Source organism: Mobula birostris, chromosome 18 (assembly GCF_030028105.1).
Source record: "Mobula birostris isolate sMobBir1 chromosome 18, sMobBir1.hap1, whole genome shotgun sequence".
In the NCBI taxonomy this organism is placed as follows: Eukaryota; Metazoa; Chordata; class Chondrichthyes; order Myliobatiformes; family Myliobatidae; genus Mobula; species Mobula birostris.
In genome coordinates, this window is record NC_092387.1 from 10295760 (window position 1) to 10313277 (window position 17518).

A 17518-nucleotide genomic window follows, 5' to 3' on the forward strand; every position below is an offset into this window, starting at 1 on the left:
CCGAGTCAAGATCCAGGTTCCGGGTCCCTGTCCAGTCTATGGCTCAGAGTCCTAGCCCAGGCTCCTAGTTCCAAGTTCCTTGTCCTGGTCCCGCTTTCTTAGTCTTAGTCCTAGCCCAGGCCCGGTGTCCTTGTCTCGTCCTGTGTCCACGTCCAATGTCGTTTCTTCCTGACTCCCCTTGCTTTCTTGATAAATCTTGTCCTGTTCCTAGTACTTCAGTGCCTGTGTCTTGCATTTGGGTCTGCTCCCAATGCCCCCTTATGACACTTGCTGTGCCCAACATATCTCTAATTCACTGTATTTCCTTCTTTGTTTTCCCTTATCATCCTTAATTCTTTTTTTTTATTGGCCCTGTCATGGCATAAGGTTCCAAGTATCCCACAGACCATGCTGTGAAACGTCAACTCCATCCAGCTGTTCATGGTGAAAAATATCTGAATGAAGGATAGAGGGAGTGAAGATTTATGAGGCAAGAAGTTTTGCACAAAGGCTGGCGGAGGAAGCTGATATGATACTGACATTTAGGAGTTATTTCGATAGGCATGTGAATATACAGGAAATGGAGAAATATGGATGACGTGTAGGCAGATGGGATCAGTTTAAATTGGCATTATGATTGACGCAGGTAACATGGATTGAAGAGTCTGTTCCTGTGCTGTACTGTTCTGTGTTAATCATACTGCTGTGATATAACTGGCCCTCCCTGGCAGCAGCACTGTCATCTACTTCCTGTTTCATAATCACGAGAGTTAACAGAGCTTGAGTGCTGAACCAAACCCACACTGCAGATTATCACAGTCTTTTTCTTTTGGCATTGGAGGCAAAAAGGGGAATCCAGCCAAGGAGCTGATCAGAAAGACATCCTCGGGACTGCACCATTTTACAGGTTCAATTCATAGAGTCTCAGTGTTAAATAGCATGAAACAGATCCTTAGACACACCTCGTCCTTGTTGCCCTTCAAGTACTCCTGTTCCCTAATTCCACTTGCCAGCCCTTGGTGCACACCCTTCTCTGCCTTGGTGATCCAAGTGATCATCCAGATACTGAAAGTAAGTTTCTACTTCCCTCTCACATAGTGCATTTTAAGTTGCGGTAATCTTCTGGATGAAAAAATTCTTCCTCAGATACCCTTTAAACCTTTTATTCCTTACTCGAAATCTTTGGCCTAATCTCAAATAATAACGAGGCAGCCTACAGAGAGGAAGTCATCACCCTGACACAGTGGTGTCAAGAAAACAACCTCTCCCTCAACGTCGCAAAAACAAAGGAGCTGGTTATGGACTACAGGAGGAATGGAGACAGGCTAACCCCTATAGACATCAATGGATCTGAGGTTGAGAGGGCGAACAGCTTTAAGTTCCTCGGCAGAAACATCACCGAGGATCTCACGTGGTCTGTACATACCAGCTGTGTGCTGAAAAAAGCACAGCAGCACCTCTTTCACCTCAGACGGTTGAAGAAGTTTGGTATGGCCCAATTCCTAAGAACTTTCTACAGGCACACGATTGAGAGCATCCTGACTGGCTGCATCACTGCCTGGTATGGGAACTGTACTTCCCTCAATCGCAGGACTCTGCAGAGAGTGGTGCGGACAGCCCAGCACATCTGTTGATGTGAACTTCCCGCTATTCATGACATTTACAAAGACAGGTGTGTAAAAAGGCTCCAAAGGATCATTGGAGACCCGAGTCACCCTAACCACAATCTATTCCATCTATTACCATCCAGGAAACAGTACCGCAACATGAAAACCGGGACCAATAGACTCCGGGACAGCTTCTTCCACCAGGCCATCAGACGGCTTAATTCATGCTGACACAACTGTATTTCTATGTTATATTGGCTGTCCTGTTGTTAATACTATTTATTATAAATTACTATAAATTGCACATTGCACATTTAGACAGAGATGTAACATAAAGATTTTTACTCCTAATGTATATGAAGGACGTAAGTAATAAAGTCAATTCAATTCAATGCCGTCCAGATACCTCTGAGATCGGGAAAAGCTTACCCCTCATCTGCCTTTCATAATTTCTCACAACTTATCAGTTTCCCCCTCGGTCTTCTCCGCTCCAGTGACAGCAAAACCCATCTGTCTAGTCTTCCCTCATTACCCTATCCCAGACAACATCCCAATGAAACACACACAGAATGCTGGAGGAGCTCAGCAGGTCAGGCAGCAGCTATGGAAATGAATGAACAGTCGAGGTTTTGGGCTGAGTCTCTTCATCAGAACTGATCACAACAATGGGTGGGAGAAGAGGAAAGAGGACAAGCTAGAAGGTGAAAGGTGAAGCCAGGTGGGTGGGTGGGGGGGGGAATGAAATAAGAAGCTGGGAGGTGATAGGTGGAAAAGGCAAAGGACTGAAGAATAAGGAATCTGATAGGAGGGGAGATTGGACCACGGGGGAGAGGGAAGGAGGAGGGGCACCAGAGAGAGATGATAGGCAAGTGAGGAGAAGAGGTAAGCGGCCAGAATGGGGAATAGAAGAGGAGGGAAGGCGAGTTGGAAAAAGACTACCAGAAGGAGAAATCGATGTTCATGGCATCAAGGTGGAAGCTACCTAGATGGAATATGAGGAGTTCTTCCTCATCATGGCACAAGAGGAGGCCATTGACTGACATGTCAGAATGGGAAGAGGGACAGGAGTTAAAATTGTTGGCCACCAGGAAATTCTGTTTTATGCATATGGAGTGAAGGTGGTCAACAAAGCAGTTGTCCTGTCTACATTGAGCCTCACCAATGTAGAGGAGGCTCCATTGGGAGCACCAGATACAGTGACAACCCCAACAGGTTCATAGGTGAAGTGTTGCCTCACCTGTAGGGATGTTTGGGGCCCTGAATGGAGGTGAAGGATGAGGTGAATGGGAGTTGTAGTACTTCTGTAGCTTGGAGGGATATGTGCCAAGAGGGAGATTAGTGGAGAGGGACAAATTGACAAGGGAATCACGGAGGGAGTGATTCTTGCCGTAAATGGAGTGAAGCTCGTTGAAGATGATGGAAGTTGCAGAGAGTGATGTGTTGGATGCCGAGGCTCATGGGTGGCAGGTGAGGACAAGAGGAGCTATCACTACTAAGGCGGCACGAGGATAGGGTAAGGGTGGATGTCCAGGAAATGGAGGAGGTGCGGGTGAGGGCAGCATCAATGGTGGAGGGATGTCCCTGTTCTTTGAAGAAGGAGGACATCTCTGATGTCCTGGAAAGGAAAGCCTCACCCTGGGAACAGATGTGGTGGAGATGAAGGAACTGAGAAAAGGGAATAGCACTTTTACAGGAGACAGGGTGGGAGGCGATACAATCAAGATAGCTGTGGGATTGCAGTGAAGCTTCTCTGCACACTCCCCGGAGCAGTCATGTAATTCCCATACTGTAAAGACCAAAATTGCACATGATATTCTAGATGAGGTCTTGACAAAGTTTAATAACTTCCCTGCTCATAGATTCTATATTTTGGCTAATGAACACTGGTATTCTGTACATCTTCATTAACACCTTATCTACCTATGCTGAAACTTTAGGAACTGTTGGACTTGGACTTTGTTCCTTAATACTTCCTCAGGCCCCACCATTCATTGAGTATATCCTACCCTTGTTAGACACCCTAAATGCACTCTTTCACATTTACCAATCTCTAGAATGTACTTGTTAAGCGGGTCATGATGTGACCACGACATATTCCAATTGTAGCTGACATTACAAAGCATATATTTCTAACTGGAGTTTCTTCTTGACAGTACCTTGATTAAACTTCAACTGTTCCTTCAACCATGATCTTCACTTCACCATAGAGTCAGACATCATGGAAACAGGACTTGACCACACCAACCTAACTACCTTCATCCCATCTTCCAGCACTGGTTCCAGAGCCTTCAATACCTGTGCGATCTAAGAGCAAATCTAGGCACTTCTTAAATGCTGTCAGTGAAGCAGCTTCCACCTCTCAGGGTAGTAGATGTGGTCTACAGTACTTGGACTTCAGCAAGGCCTTTGATAAGTTCCGCATGGAAAGTTACTCTTGATGATAAGATTGCACAGATTCCAGGGTCAACTGGTGATTTGTATATACAGTTGGCTTGATGGTGCAAAGCAGAGGGTGATAGTGGAAATTTATTTCTCAGACTGGAGCCCCAAGACAAGTGCTGTGCCTTGTGGGCTGGTGCTGTGACTATTGTTGTTTGTCATCTATATCAATAATTTGGATAAGAATGTACAAGCAGAGTTTGTAAGTTTGCTGATGACAGTAAAATACGTTGGTACTATCAAAGACAGTGAAAAGGTTATCAAGAATTACAGCCGATCTTGACCAGCTTAGTAAGTGGACTGAGGAATGGCAAGTAAAGTTTCATCCAGTATTGCATTTTGGAAAGTCAGATCAAAGTATGTATTTCACAGTGAATAGTTGGGCTCTGGGCAGAGTTGTAAAACAGAGGGACCTTAGAGGTCAAGTACATTATTTTTTGAAAGTGGAGTCACAGGTAGACAGGGTGGCAAAGAAGGCTTTTGGTACACAAGGCTGAATAAGTCAGAGGATTCAGTACCCAAATTAGAAGGTTACGTGGTTATGTTGTGGTTGTACAAGACACTGGTGAGGCTGTGTTTGGAATATTGCATTCACTTTTAGTCACTGCCCCATCGGAAAGATGTTATAAACTGAAATGAGGGCAGCAAATATTTACAAGGATGTTGCCAGGATTTGAAGTACTGAATTATTGGGAGAGGTTGGACATAACAGGACTTTATTTCTTGGAGCATAGGAGACTGAAAGGTGACCTTATAGAGCTGTGTAGAATCATGAGGGGCTTAGATAATGTGATTGCACTCGGTCTTTTTCCTGGGATGGGGAATCAAGAACTAGAGGGCAGACGTTCAAGGTGAGATGGAAAGATTTACTAGGACTCTGAGAGGCAACTTTTTCACTCAGTGTGGTCTGTAAGTAGGAAGAGCCGCCAGGGAAAGTGGTTAATGACTTTAAAGGACAGGTACATGGATAGGAGTGGTCTAGGGGATATGGGACTTGCTTGAATGGCTATTTTATTTGACGTGGACCAGTTTCCAAGATGTATGACTCCATAACTTCCTTGGGAAGAGTAGGCAGGCTCTGTGCATTCTGCTCCTACCTGTGGACCTGTAAGCAGGGTCTGTGTACTTTCTGAGTGAATAGCAGCTGTGCACACTGGAGAATTCACATTATGCCAGCTTCAAATTGTGCCACTGTGTGTGTGTGTGAAAGAGAGAGAGAGAAAACGAGAACAAACTATATACATTTTGGTGTCAGCATTAAGATGTGTGAGTAGAGTCTGTATTACTAATGTTGCTCCTCCTGGGAAAAGTGAGCAAGACATGAGCATTGAACGAGTAGCCAGGAGTATGAACAATTAATGTGCACAGCGTTCCACCAAGAAATACCAGCAGACAGGTTGCCATCATAGTGTTGGTGCTACATCATGTGAGCCTTACCTTCTGTTTGTTTGGGCTATGGAAATCCATCCTTACAGAATTCACACATCACTCTCCAAAGATTTAGTCTCATAGAGATTTGTGTGAAAAAAAAACAAGCAACACAATTGTTTTTTCCACCTGTATTTCTCAATGTAAGTTTGTATTGCATGAAATTGTGATATGGGCAATTCCTGGGACTGCAACACCCCTCTCAAAATGCAAGTTAAATGGTGTTGTGAGCCAGGGTTGTGCACACCATGTCAATCCCAGGTGGTGTGAACAGATTTTCAGTGCTGTGAGCAGGGGATTTACACAATGTGCCTCCCTTTGCATCCTGAAGGTTGTCAACATAAACATCAACCACTCCTTTCCCTCCATAGACACTGCCTAATGCAGAGTTATTCCAGCAGTTTATGTCTGTCTTCAGATTCCAGCATCTGCACTCTCTTGTGTCTCCAGTGTGCACACTGGGCCAGGCAGAGTGTGCAAACTGTTGTGAACAGTGGAGATACTGCGCCAGACCGGTTACCTGTGCAGAAACCGTGCGCTCTCTCTTGCGAGCAGGGAGTGTGCATACCTCGCCAGGTTGGTTGGTAAGTGATGTGACAGACCGGGAGCGTGTGTGAGGCCGGCGGTGTCGGGCTCGCGGACAACGAGGGCGAGCGGCAGTGTCGGGCTCGCGGACAACGAGGGCGAGCGGCAGTGTCGGGCTCGCGGACAACGAGGGCGGGCGGCAGTGTCGGGCTCGCGGACAACGAGGGCGGACGACTCTGTCGGGCTCGCGGACAACGAGGGCGAGCGGCAGTGTCGGGCTCGCGGACAACGAGGGCGAGCGGCAGTGTCGGGCTCGCGGACAACGAGGGCGGGCGGCAGTGTCGGGCTCGCGGACAACGAGGGCGGACGACTCTGTCGGGCGGGCGGACGACTCTGTCGGGCTCGCGGACAACGAGGGCGAGCGGCAGTGTCGGGCTCGCGGACAACGAGGGCGAGCGACTCCGTGCCGGGCGCGCGGACAACGAGGGCGGGCGGCCCCGGGAGCGCGTGGACGCGGTGTGTTGATCATCTCGGGGCGCGCGGACACTGCTGCGTCACGGTACGGCGGCAGCAGCGATGGTGTTTGAGTCACTAGTGGTCGACTTGCTGAACCGCTTCTTGGGGGATTATGTGGAGAATCTGGACAAGTCCCAGCTGAAGCTCGGAATCTGGGGAGGTAAGGACCCCTCCCACACCACATCCTGGGTGGCGACGGCCCAGGATTCCCTCAGCAGGCCTTGCCATCCCGTCCCGGGGCTCAGTCTGGGAGACTGTGCGTGTGTGTGTATGTATGTATGTAAGTGGGAGTGTGGCGGAGGGGACAGGTTGCTGGGGAAAGAGGGTAGTGTGAGGGTCCGGGGTTCAAGCTGGGGGTGTGTGGCTGCAAGAGTTTGCAAGGGTGGTGGGGGTGACTAGAGGTGATTGTGAGGTTGGCAGATCATAAGACTATCAGAAATGGGAACAGAATTGGGCCTTTCGACCCGTCAAGTTTGCCCCACCTTTCATTATGACTTATTTATTATCCCTCTCAACCTCATTCTCCCCGTTACCTTCGACTCCCTGATTAATTAAGAACCTATCAACTTCCGTCTTAACTCGGTGACTTGGCCTCCACAGCGCCTGTAGCAACGAATTCTACAAATTCACCACACTCTGGCTAAAGAAATTCCTCCTCATGTTTGAAACAGACGTTCTCGATTCTGAGTCTGTGCCCTCTCGTTCTGGACTCTCCCACGGTAGGAAACATCCTCTCCACATCCACTTTATCCAGACCTTTCAATATTGGATAGGTTTCAGTGAGATTCCCCCCATCCCCTCCCCCCCATTCTTCTGAGCTCTATCTAGTGCAGGCCCAGAGCCGTCAAATGCTTCTCATGTTAACAAAAGTGCTATAAATTCAGAGTAAATATAGAGAGAACAGTGCAGCATAGGAACAGGATCTTCAGCCCACGATATTGTGCCAAACTAATTATAAATGCTTAATTAATCCCTTCTTTCTGACAATGTCCATATTCCTCCATTCATGTGCCCATCCAAGAGCCTCTTGAAGCGTACTTTTATCCGACACCACTACCAGCTTTAGTAAGGTACTCCAGACATCCAAAGTTCAAAGTAAATTTATTAGTGAAGTACCTCTATGTTGCCGTATGCTATTTTGAGGTTTGTTTTCTTGTGGGCATTCACAGGAAAATAAAAAAACTCAACAGAATGTTGAAAACTAAACAAACATACATTGACAAACAGCCAAGGTGCAAAAGAAGACATTAGGCAATCAATCAATAAATAAACAAGAACATGAGTTGTAGGGTCCTTGTGCAGTCAGTTCAGAGTTAATGTGAGTGAAGTTATCCAGGTTGGCTCAGGACCTTAATGATCACACTTTTCCTGAACTTGGTGATGTGGGACCTAAGGTGCCTGTACCACCTGTCTGTTGCTAGTAGCAAGAAGAGTGCATGTCCTGGAAGGTGGGATCCTTGACGATGGATGCTGCTTTTTTTGTGCCAGCGATTTATGTAAATGTGCTCAATATTAGGGAGGACTTTGCCTTTATGGACTTTTCCATTCTTGGGCGTTGGTATTTCCATACCAGGTCATGATGTAACCAATTAAGAACCAGAGACCACACCTGGAGTATTGTGTGCAGTTTTGGTCCCCTCTTCTGAGGAAAGACATTCTTGCCATAGAGGGAGTACAAAGAAGGTTCACCAGATTGATTCCTGGGATGGCAGGAATTTCATATGATGAAAGACTGGATCGGCTAGGTTTATACCCTCTGGAATTTAGAAGATTGAGGGGGGATCTTATTGAAACGTATAAAATCCTAAAGGGATTGGACAGGCTAGATGCAGGAAGATTGTTCCCGATGTTGGGGAAGTCCAGAACGAGGGGTCACAGTTTGAGGATAAAGGGGAAGCCTTTTAGCACTGAGATGAGGAAAAACTTCTTCACACAGAGAGTGGTGAATCTGTGGAATTCTCTGCCACAGGAAACAGTTGAGGCCAGTTCATTGGCTATATTTAAGAGGGAGTTAGATATGGCCCTTCTGCCTAAAGGGATCAGGGGGTATGGAGAGAAGGCAGGTACAGGGTTCTGAGTTGGATGATCAGCTATGATCATACTGAATGACGATGCAGGCTCGAAGGGCCGAATGGCCTACTACTCACCTATTTTCTATGTTTCTATATACTTCACTGTGTATCAGTAGAAGTCTACCAGAGTTTTAGGTGACATGCTGAATCTACGCAGACTTCTAAGAAAGTAGAGGTATTGTTGTGCCTACTTTGTGATTATCTGATAGAACAGCAAGGAATTTAAAGTTACTGACTCACCTCCATCTCTGATTCTTTAATGAGGACTAGTTCATGGACCTTTGGCTTTCTCCTCCTGTAGTTGATGATCAGCTATTGGTTTTGCTGACGTTGAGTGAGAGGTTGTTGTCATACCATTCAACCACATTTTCACCCTCTTATATGCTGATTTGTCAGCATCTTGGCTTCGGCCGACAACGATAGGATAATTAGCAAGCGTTGGAGCTGTACTTAGCCGCACAATCATTGATACATATAAAGCGAGTAGAGTAAGGGCTACCTCCATTTTCTGTTTTTAAAAAAACATCCTACCTCGCACATCCCCTCTGACCTTATCACTGTCACTTCAATTGCATGCTGTCTAGTGTTTGACATTTCAACCCTGGGGAAAGCAATACAGACTGTCTATCCATTCCTTTCATAATCTTATAAACCCTATCTCCTCATCCTCTGTTGCTCCATAGAAAACGACCAAAGTTTGTTCAATCTCTAATCCAGGCTTTTGCACTCTCTCCCTCACCTCCACATCTTTCATTGGGACGGCAGTTAAGCTGTTACAGTTTACACCTTTATTCCTTCTGCCAATACACACCCATGCAATCATCTGTTTGAACTTCTTCCATCTGGCAGACGTTATAAGATTTTATATGCCCGCACTTCTAGATTGAAAAATAGCTCTTTCCCCAGAGCTATAATTGCTCTGAACCAACGTATCAAACATCATCCATAAGTTGTTATATTGCTACTTTTAATACTGGTTTTATGGCTGTCATGCATCTGAGTTGTGCTTTTGTACTGCTGGACATTGTCTGTACTGGCTGGTTACTTGATTTTATTTATTGTTTTATTGTTTTATAGCATTGAGTACGAGAGTTGCAAACTTATTTCGCTGTATTGGTGCATGACAAATTGTACTATGCAATGACAGTAAAGGTATTTCATTTCATTTCAAAGAGCATGATCATAGAATATCTTATGCTGTATTCCATCTGCCACTTCATTGCCCATTCTCCCATAAGTTCTTTTGCAGACTCCCTGTAACCTCAACGCTACCTGCCTGTTCATATTGCTCATATTGTCTCCAAACTTGACCACAAAGCCATCAATTCCATCATCCAAATCATTGACGTATAATATGAAATGGAGTGGTCCCAACACCGACCCCTGTGGAATGCCTCTAGTCAGCCTGAGAAGGCCCCCTTTATTCCCACTCTTTGCCTCTTGCCAGTCAGCCAGTCTTCAATCTCTGCTAGTATCATTCCTGTAATACCGTGGGCGCTTACTTTGTTAAGCAGCTTCATGTGCCTTGTCTGAAAATCCAAACATACAACATCCACTGACTCTCTTTTGTCTATTCTGTTATAACCTCAAAAAATTCCAACAGATTTGTCAGGCAAGGCTTCCCCTTAGAAAAACCATACTGACTTTGGTGTATTTTATATGGGCCACCAAGTCACCTCATCTTGAGTAATGGAATAATATCTTCCCAACCAAGTCAGGCTAACTTGTGTGTAATTTCCTTTCTTCGCTTCCAGTCCTGAACCATTCCAGAATCTAGTGATTCTTGAAAGATCATTACTAATGCCTCCACAATCTCTTCACCTACCTCTTTCAGAATCCTGGGGTGTAGTCCATCTGGTTCAAAACTTTCAGCATCCTAGGCACCTTCTCCTTAGTAATAGCAACTTCACTCATTACTACTTCCTGACACTTTTGAATTTCTGGCATACTGCTCATGTCTTCCACAGGGAAGCCTAACAAAAATACTTGTTGTTTGTTTGCCTTTTTTTTGGTCTCCAATTACTAACTTGTTCTGCTGTTTAAGAAAGGCTCTGAAAGTAAACCAGGAAATTATGAACAACAGGAATTTTGCAGATGCTGGAATTTCAAGCAACACACATCAGAGTTGCTGGTGAACGCAGCAGGCCAGGCAGCATCTCTAGGAAGAGGTACAGTTGACGTTTCAGGCCGAGACCCTTCGTCAGGACTAACTGAAGGAAGAGTTAGTAAGAGATTTGAAAGTGGGAGGGGGAGGGGGAGATCCAAAATGATAGGAGAAGACAAGAGGGGGAGGGATGGAGCCAAGAGCTGGACAGGTGATTGGCAAAAGGGATATGAGAGGATCATGGGACAGGAGGTCCAGGGAGAAAGACAAGGGGGGGGGGAACTAGAGGATGGGCAAGGGGTATAGTCAGAGGGACAGAGGGAAAAAAAGAAGAGTGAGAGAAAGAATGTGTGTATAAAAATAAATAACGGATGGGGTACAAGGGGGAGGTGGGGCATTAGCGGAAGTTAGAGAAGTCGATGTTCATGCCATCAGGTTGGAGGCTACCCAGACGGAATATAAGCTGTTGTTCCTCCAACCACCCAGAAGGAATATAAGGTGTTGTTCTCCCTCCCCTTTCTAGATCTTTCTGTCTCTGTCTCTGGAGACAGTTTATCCACTGATGTCTACTATAAGTCTACTGACTCTCACAGCTATCTGGACTATTCCTCTTCGCACCCTGTCTCTTGCAAAAATGCCATGCCCTTCTCGCAATTCCTCCGACTCCGCCGCATCTGCTCTCAGGATGAGGCTTTTCATTCCAGGGAGATGTCCTCCTTTTTTAAAGAAAGGGGCTTCCCTTCCTCCACTATCAACTCTGCTCTCAAACGCATCTCCCCCATTTCACGCACATCTGCTCTCACTCCATCTTCCCGCCACCCCACTAGGAATAGGGTTCCCCTGGTCCTCACCTACCACCCCACCAGCCTCCGGGTCCAACACCTTATTCTCTGTAACTTCCGCCACCTCCAATGAGATCCCACCACTAAGCACATCTTTCCCTCCCCCCCCCCCTCTGCATTCCACAGGGATCGCTCCCTACACAACTCCCTTGTCCATTCCTCCCCCCCATCCCTCCCCACTGATCTCTCTCCTGGCACTTATCCTTGTAAGCGGAACAAGTGCTACACATGCCCTTACACTTCCTCCCTTACCACCATTCAGGACCCCAGGCAGTCCTTCCAGGTGAGGCGACACTTCACCTGTGAGTCGGCTGGGGTGATATACTGCGTCCAGTGCTCCCGATGTGGCCTTCTATATATTGGCGAGACCCGACGCAGACTGGGAGACCGCTTTGCTGAACACCTACGCTGTGTCTGCCAGAGAAAGCAGGATCTCCCAGTGGCCACACATTTTAGTTCCACATCCCATTCCCATTCTGACATGTCTATCCATGGCCTCCTCTACTGTAAAGATGAAGCCACAGTCAGGTTGGAGGAACAACAGCTTATATTCCATCTGGGTAGCCTCCAACCTGATGGCATGAACATCGACTTCTCTAACTTCTGCTAATGCCCCACCTCCCCCTCGTACCCCATCCGTTATTTATTTTTATATACACATTCTTTCTCTCACTCTCCCTTTTTCTCCCTCTGTCCCTCTGACTATACCCCTTGCCCATCCTCTGGTTCCCCCCCCTTGTTTTTCTCCCCAGACCTCCTGTCCCATGATCCTCTCATATCCCCTTTGCCAATCACCTGTCCAGCTCTTGGCTCCATCCCTCCCCCTTCTGTCTTCTCCTATCATTTTGGATCTCCCCCTCCCCCTCCCACTTTCAATTCTCTTACTAACTCTTCCTTCAGTTAGTCCTGACGAAGGGTCTCGGCCTGAAACGTCGACTGTACCTCTTCCCAGAGATGCTGCCTGACCTGCTGCGTTCACCAGCAACTTTGATATGTGTTGCAGGAAATTATAAGCTGGTGGGCCTGACATCAGTAGTGGATGTTGTCTTCATGAACCTCAACAAGGCATTTGACAAGGTCCTGCATGGGAGGTTGGTCAGGAAGGTTCAGTCGTGTGGTGTGCATGATGAGGTAAATTGGATTTGGGAGAAGCCAGAGAGTGGTAGCGGATGGCTGCCTCTCTGACTGGAGGCCTGTGACTAGTGGTGTGCTGCAGGGATCGGTGCTAGGTCTGTTGTTGATTGTCATCTATATCATTGATCTGGGTTATAATGAGGTTAACTGGATCAGCAAATTTGATGACGCTAAGATAGGGGGTGTGGTGGACAGCGAGAAAGACTATCAAAGCTTGCATCGGGATGTGGAAAAATGGGCTGAAAAATAGCAGATGAAATTGGCTATTTATAGCACCCCACAAGTGCGAGGTGCTATACTTTGGTAGGACCAAATGGGGTAGCCTTACACAGTGAACAGTAGTGCACTGAGGCATGTATGCTTTTATTAGTTGAGGCAATGAGTTCAGAAGTCAGGAAGTTATGTTGCAGCTATATAAAACTCTAGTTAGGCATGCAGTTCTAGTCACTTTATTAGAGGAAGGATGTTGAGGCTGTGGAGAGGGTGCAGAAGAGATTTACCAGGTTATTGCCTGGTTTAGAGGGCATGTGCTGTCATGAGAGTTTGGACAACCTTGTGTTGTTTTGTCTGGAGTGGTGGAAGCTGAGGGGAAATCTGATAGTGGTTTATAAGATTATGAGAGGCACAGATAGAATAGACCAGGGTTTCTCACCTGGGGTTCCGTGAGAGATTGTGATTTTAAACAAAACATTGTTTTTTTTTTAGAACTTCACGCAATGCGCTTGCAGTGATAGGCAGTGACTGAGCAACCCTGTTAGCAATCCAGTTAGAGGTCTGTTAGGCCAGTATGGCAGTGCACAGTTGGTCCGTGTTTATTTGGTCCATTCTCAGTTTTTGACATAAGATAGGGGAGGCTGTTGATAATTGATAAGCGCTGTCTTGCATGGAGGGGAGGATGGTAGGATGTTGAGTGTAAAGTGCGTATTTCGAGCATTGAATGGACTGGCTCAACTTGGGCTGCGACATCAGCCTCTCCTCCCCAGTTACTGTCCCCAACTTCCTCTTGCGTGCCGCTGACTGACTCACGGGAGTGAACAAACTACCAGTGTAGTAGAAAATTGGATGGAAATTTTCATTCTAAAGACGGTCCAGTTTGGCGATTTTTGAAGTGTAGACATGAGATGGAAGAGGAGGATTCTAGGGCTAGGCCTACGGACAATTCTGATGAGGTTAACAACGAAGAGTTACAATCTTCAGAGTCATTTCACTGTACTAATGCAACAACGGACACAAAAAGCCCATCTTTATAATGAAAGCTACTTATCAGTGGGTTTTACATGGAGTGGTGATCCAAGTTGTCCAATTCCTTGGTGCCTCATCTGTGGCAAACAACTTACAAATGTAGCAATGGCTCCAGCAAAATTGAAAAGATTCATAACTACAGATTACAGCCACATGACACGTAAAGATGCTGAGTATTTTAAATGACCATTGGAAGCTCAAAACAAATAGGTTAAAGCTTTTGAAAATAAAGTCAGAGTCAGTAAAAAGACTCAGGATGCAAGTTATTTAGTAGCTTTAAGACCAGTTAACTCGAGAATGTTTAAAAAAACTGAAAACCTGGACAAAGAGCACACCAATCTCCTGCTGCATACTGAAATCCAACAGGATGTTTGAGCTGAAAGGTGAATTGCAAATGTACTTTCAAGAAAATGGTAGGCCAGGTTTTGGTGAGTGATTTGAAGATGAAGGTTGGCTGCAGAAACTAGCCTACTTAACAGACATTTCTCATCATATGAGCCAGTTGAACAAGTCTCTGCAAGGTCCTGGAAAATGTTTTGACTTCAAGTGACAAGAGTGAGGAAGGATATTGGAAAGTCTCAAGTCTTATTGAAAACTATTTGGAAGAACTGCAAAACAAAATTGAACAGTATTTTTCCTCCCTTTCAACACAAGTGTATGACTGGGTAAGGGACTCTTTCTCTGAATCTTCTGCTTAGCCTGAGAACTTGACTTTGAGAGAAGAGGAAGTTTGTTAGCTGCACTCTGATCATGCACTCAGGATGAGATTTGCTGACCTGCCCATGAACAAGTTCTGGATTTCTGTGAAAGAAGAATATCCTGCCATTCATAGGAAAGCAATGGTTATTTTGCTGCAGTTTTCAACAACTTAAATGTGTGAGCAAATTTTTTCTTATTTAAAAGCAAGAATAGAAATTGTCTCATTTCAGCTGGTGAAATCCGTGTGTGCTTTTCTCACTTTCGACGCAGAATTGAGAAATTTATTGTGTTTACCTTATGAGTTTTTAAAATTTATGAAAGGGTAAGAAAGATTAATTTCAAGAAATATAAGCTAAGCTTAACTATCTTTTTTTCAAGAAAGGTTGGCTAAAAATTCATTTTGTACTCAAAAGGACATTGACAATTCTAGATATAATAATTTTTATGCGGGGGTTCCATTGTATGTTATAACTCGTTGCCTGTTTCACGTGTAAAACAAGCTCACACTTCAATAAACTTCAAAAGAACAGGCTCAATTCTACTTCAAGTGACCACTTTATTAGGTATGCCTGCTTGTTAATGTAAATATCTAATTAGTCAATATTGTGACAGCAGCTCAGTACATAAAAACATGCAGACATGGTCAAGAGGTTCAGGTGTTGTTCAGATCAAACAATAGAATGAGGAAAAATGTGACCTAAGTGACTTTGTAGAATGATTGCTGGTGCCAGACAGGGTGGTTTGGGTATCTTAGAAACTGCTGATCTCCTGGGGTCTTCAAGCAGAACAGTCTATAGAGTAGGGGTTCACAACCATTTTTTATCCCATGGGGCCAATACCATTCTCTGTATATTCTAGAGTGGAGGTTCCCAACCTGGGGTTCATGGGCCCCTTGCATAATGGTGCACTATTTATAGGATTTCAAGTTAGATAACTCAAATGTTATCGACTGCTTAAACCTTTACTGAAATTAATAAAGTCATAGTGAACATTCACCTCACATCCACTTACTTTGTTCCTTTAGTGTGTGCAAAGGTCTGTTGATCTAGACTTTGATGATCAGTAGGCAGTTGGGAAGTACAAAACATAGACTCCTCCGAGTAGCAAAATTTCCCTTTCCTTCAGCACTAAATGCAGGTCGTCTTATCCTGACACTGTGCCTCCAGGGTCTTATGTTCTTCATCCTCTCCATATTTAATTTTGAATTGCTTGCAGTTGTCTTCATTCAACTTCATTCATTTGACTGTACATTTGCTGTGATTTACTTTTGCTGCATATCCAAAATAGTAAAAGCCATTTTATTAATCTGTTGCTCCTGAACTTGTATTTGTATGTTTCTTTGAAATAAAATTAATTTGTTGTTAGGGGAAAGAATTGCTAGATGTTTATTATGTAATTGCACAGTCCATGATACCTTGCTAATGACTGTTATTTTGTTTCAGGAAATGTGGTACTTGAGAAGCTGCAAGTCAAAGAAAATGCACTGGTAAGTATTTAATTAGGTGGTACAGACTTTGACTTAACTTTTTTTGTTTGAGGAATGCTTTCTTTTCCAGAGCATTCCCAGTTCTTGTTTGCTTCAGGTTTATGGTATTGAGTGGGAGGTCAGTGACTGTGCGCATTGCCTGGTGTTCTTAATTGTTCAGAAGGGCTACTGAATGAGAGGTATTGATTGACTGAACGGCTAGCACCTTTTTCCCAGGGTGGCAATGGCTAATTCAAGAGGACATCATTTTAAGGTGATTGGAGAAAAATTTCGGAGGGAGACGTCAGAGGTAGGTTTTTTATATGCAAGTGTGTGGAACACACTACCAGGTGTAGTTGTAGAGGCAGGTATCATAGGGACACTTCAGAGACTTTTGGGTAGATGCATGGATAAAAGAAAAATGAAGGGCTACGTTGGAAGCAAAAGTTTAGATTGTACTTGGAGTAAGTTAAAAGATCAGCACAACAGTGTGGGCTGAAGGGCCTGTACTGTGCTGTACTATTCTATGATCTATGAATGTCTAAAATCAATATTGATGTATATATTTCTTGCATCATGAATTAATGCATATGTATCTGTGACAGTCAATATCAGAAAGATCAAAGCTGTTGTTGTTCTCTTTGTTCCCCAGAAATTGATTCCATTTCTCCTTTAGATGGTTGGCCAGATTTGACCCCAAGCTCAGCGTTAGGCAGTGTGTCTTGCCATTACTAACATCTTGTTTTTTGGTACTAAACATCGCCTGACTGCCTCTGTCACAGCTCATCTGCTCTGTAGCACATACTTTTGTCATAAAACAAACATGAGAAAATCCGCAGATGCTGGAAATCCAAGCAATGCAGTCCTGATGAAGGGTCTTGGCCCAAAACGTCAAGTTTACTTTCTTTCATAGATCTTGTCTGGCTTGCTGAGTTCCTCCAGCATTTTATGTGTGATACTTTTGTCATGTGCATACTTAACCACAGCAATGCATTCCTGGCAGGCCTCTCTTGTTTTTCTCTCGATAAGCCTGAGGGCATCCAAGTTCTGTTCTCTTTGTCCTATCTCTGATTAAATCACATTATCTGTATTCACATTTCTGTTGGGTCTGGGTTAAGCAATGCCATGATTTTAAAATCCTCTTCATTGTTTACAAATCTCTCCCATTCACAAGGATCTTGCTCATCTTTGAATTTTATAGCCCGGCTTTAGTTGACATTCAGTGTTCTGCTTAATACTTAATGACCTCTAAGTTTTTAATTATTTTAAAGTACTTCCTGAGCTCTGGGTCTTTGATTAAATTGTTGATGCTCAATCCCAATTTCTCGTGCGGCTTGGGGTGGATTTCAGGTGATATTAATCTTTTAAATTGCTTTGGGGCCTCTTTATTTATTCAAGATGGTCTATAAGTGGAAGTTCAAGATGCAAATAAAATTCATGATTTATAAGTATATAAGGCCAAGCAT

At 44.7% G+C, this 17518-nt stretch overlaps 1 protein-coding gene across 1 annotated transcript in view; it reads left to right on the forward strand.

Moving 5' to 3' along the window:
* The first annotated feature begins 6200 nt into the window (after positions 1–6200).
* Positions 6201–17518, forward strand: part of vps13c (vacuolar protein sorting 13 homolog C) — a 387871-nt gene continuing 376553 nt past the window's right edge. The window contains exons 1-2 of the mRNA XM_072282204.1: positions 6201–6654; positions 16030–16073. Coding sequence (XP_072138305.1) covers positions 6555–6654; positions 16030–16073 — 144 coding nt within the window. The 5' untranslated portion in view covers positions 6201–6554. The remainder of the gene's footprint in view (positions 6655–16029; positions 16074–17518) is intronic.